The sequence below is a fragment of the Anastrepha ludens genome, chromosome 3 (assembly GCF_028408465.1).
Source record: "Anastrepha ludens isolate Willacy chromosome 3, idAnaLude1.1, whole genome shotgun sequence".
Lineage (NCBI taxonomy): Eukaryota > Metazoa > Arthropoda > Insecta > Diptera > Tephritidae > Anastrepha > Anastrepha ludens.
In genome coordinates this window covers 88,362,482-88,364,760 of record NC_071499.1, presented here as the reverse complement: position 1 = coordinate 88,364,760, position 2,279 = coordinate 88,362,482, and the positions used below count along the sequence as shown (strand labels likewise).

Here is a 2,279-nt window from a genome sequence, read left to right as displayed (position 1 = left end):
GCTCTTCGGTTTGTATTGGCAACCTACGAGAGTAGTTCTGCCATGAAAAAGCTTCTTATTAAAAACCATCTTCCGTTCAGATGCGGACTGTCTACGAACTGACGACAAACCACATACATTCGAGTCAAGTGCTCACGATGGTATAAGACGGCATAATACTATCGCAACGTCTTCCGATGTTTCTGTTTTATTTCAGAAGCAAAAGAAACTATCGATAGTGTATAACCTCTATACGCCGATGTGAGAGGAACCTGGGTGCATGCCCCACATACCACTGGCATAGAGACATTAGAAGACGAGCCTGTAGCATGAAGTTGGCTACAAATACGGTGGATCCAGACGTGAGTCCATTTCATGGACGCCGTTCTAGGCCCTTCCAAAGTAATGCGTAAAGTAGTTCCGAGAAGGAAGTCTCCCCAGAAGAGGAGGAGGGATTGTATTAGTCGCCACACCATTCAACGCAGTTGACGACGGTCGCTGTGATTGCGAAGGTATTTTGAACCCTCATCACCAACCAAAACCAAAAATATTCTGACGGATGTCCTAAAATATAATCAAGATATTTTATAATTCCGATGGAAAAACAGTGCCATTTTTGTATTGGCATGGAGAGCGATGTACCCTGGACATAATTTTATTGTGACCCAAAAATTTATGATTTCATAAAGTAAACTTTTCGTGTTTTTAAGGAATGTTATGAATGAGATTGTGGTCATGAAGTACATTGAAGTACAAGTCAAAAAGTTGTTTCTAACCGCATCAGGGAACGACAAGCCTAGCAATTATTTAACCTAAAAATAGTTACATACGCACACCCAAATATTAGATTGTGAGACTTTTTTCATGGCATAAATTATGAAAATATTGGAATCCCCACTTTGCAACATTTAACTACGCTACTGCGTTGCAGGCATATCGCGGCTTAATTCAGGTTTTGCATATCCGATGCACTTTAATCAGTTTCGAATGACTTTGTCGCTGCTTTGCTTGGAATCTGCTTTTTTTTGCACTGCTGCATCGTCACTTAATTAAGTGAATAAGTTACTCACCCCCTATCAACAGGTGTTTCGGTTTGCAACTGCCTAAATTACATTAGTAAGTGAACCTTTAGTATTCGTCATTGCATTTTCCATGAAAACCCATATTTTTAATCAAATCACTAATTAGTAAACGGAAAGGGAAACTAAAAATATGTCACAACGACACGTGCCCCTATAAAATCGAGGCAAATGTAGCGGCATATAAAAGTACTTGGATCGCCGTCTACCCAAGTAAAGAACACTAAACGCTCAACAAGGTCAGACCTAATCTCCATCGAAATGAAGGTAAAATTGTTTTGTAAAATCCAGCTTCATTTTAAAACACTGATATATTTACAGCTACTCACTTTTAACATCATGAGTTTGTGCGCTCTTGTCGCCTGCATTACCTTCACCAGCGCTCAACAGACTTTCTATCCTGCCCTTAAAGTGCGTCAGGTTCCTGCACTCGTCAATGGACAGCTGAGTTTGGTGGTAAACTCCGTGGAACTGGCTCAACCAAGGGTAGCGACACGTGATGCACAGGGTAGGCCACTAGTGCCCCAACAGAGGGTGCCAATTCAATTGAGCAGACAGGGACCGGCTGTAAGTAGAAACTTATTGGCAGGACAGTCACTCGGCGGACAGCAGATAAGCTGGCAACCTGTGGGAAAATAGCTGATAAAGTTTAATGAGACTTAAATTTCAAAAATGTATGTAGAAAATACTAGGATTTTAATAAAATAAGTAGTAAAAAAATCATTATAAGGGCGTAGTCTTGCATTCAACGCGGAGCTATGATCTGAGAGGTATTTCATATTCGTTTCAAGCGAACTTATTTTGGTTGGGATCAGATTTAAAATGTTGCATGCGATTAACAATAGGCAATAGGTAAAGGTTTTCAAAGTTTATGTAATAATTATATATACAGTAGCTCAAACGCTAAATCGTACATACTCCGTAGGGCGGGTCGATTTAAAAATCGCTCATTGCTCTGTGAAAATCGTATTCTAGGGATCAAAATAAGAAACTTTGCCGAAGGAACCATACCTCTAAAACGAATTCCGATGTCCCCCAATTTGGGTCGAACTTTTTAGTTTCTTTTCTCATGTAAAGGTCAAAAATGGTGATATTTTGAAATGATTGTATGGGGAACCCCCCAGGGGAGTTCCAGGGGGTGTGCCACTGGCATGGGTGGATCGGTGGATCGGCCGTCCAAAGTTAGTGGGGGTCGGTCATACATTTGGGCTCGATTGGAGC

At 40.9% G+C, this 2,279-nt stretch overlaps 1 protein-coding gene across 1 annotated transcript; it reads left to right on the top strand.

The window, feature by feature from the left end:
* Positions 1 to 1,266: 1,266 nt before the first annotated feature.
* On the top strand, positions 1,267 to 1,781 carry LOC128856619 (uncharacterized). Its single transcript, XM_054091929.1, has 2 exons — positions 1,267 to 1,325; positions 1,380 to 1,781. The coding sequence occupies exons 1-2, from the start codon at positions 1,320 to 1,322 to the stop codon at positions 1,695 to 1,697; spliced, it is 324 nt and encodes a 107-aa protein (XP_053947904.1). The 5' UTR covers positions 1,267 to 1,319; the 3' UTR covers positions 1,698 to 1,781.
* Positions 1,782 to 2,279: the final 498 nt, after the last annotated feature.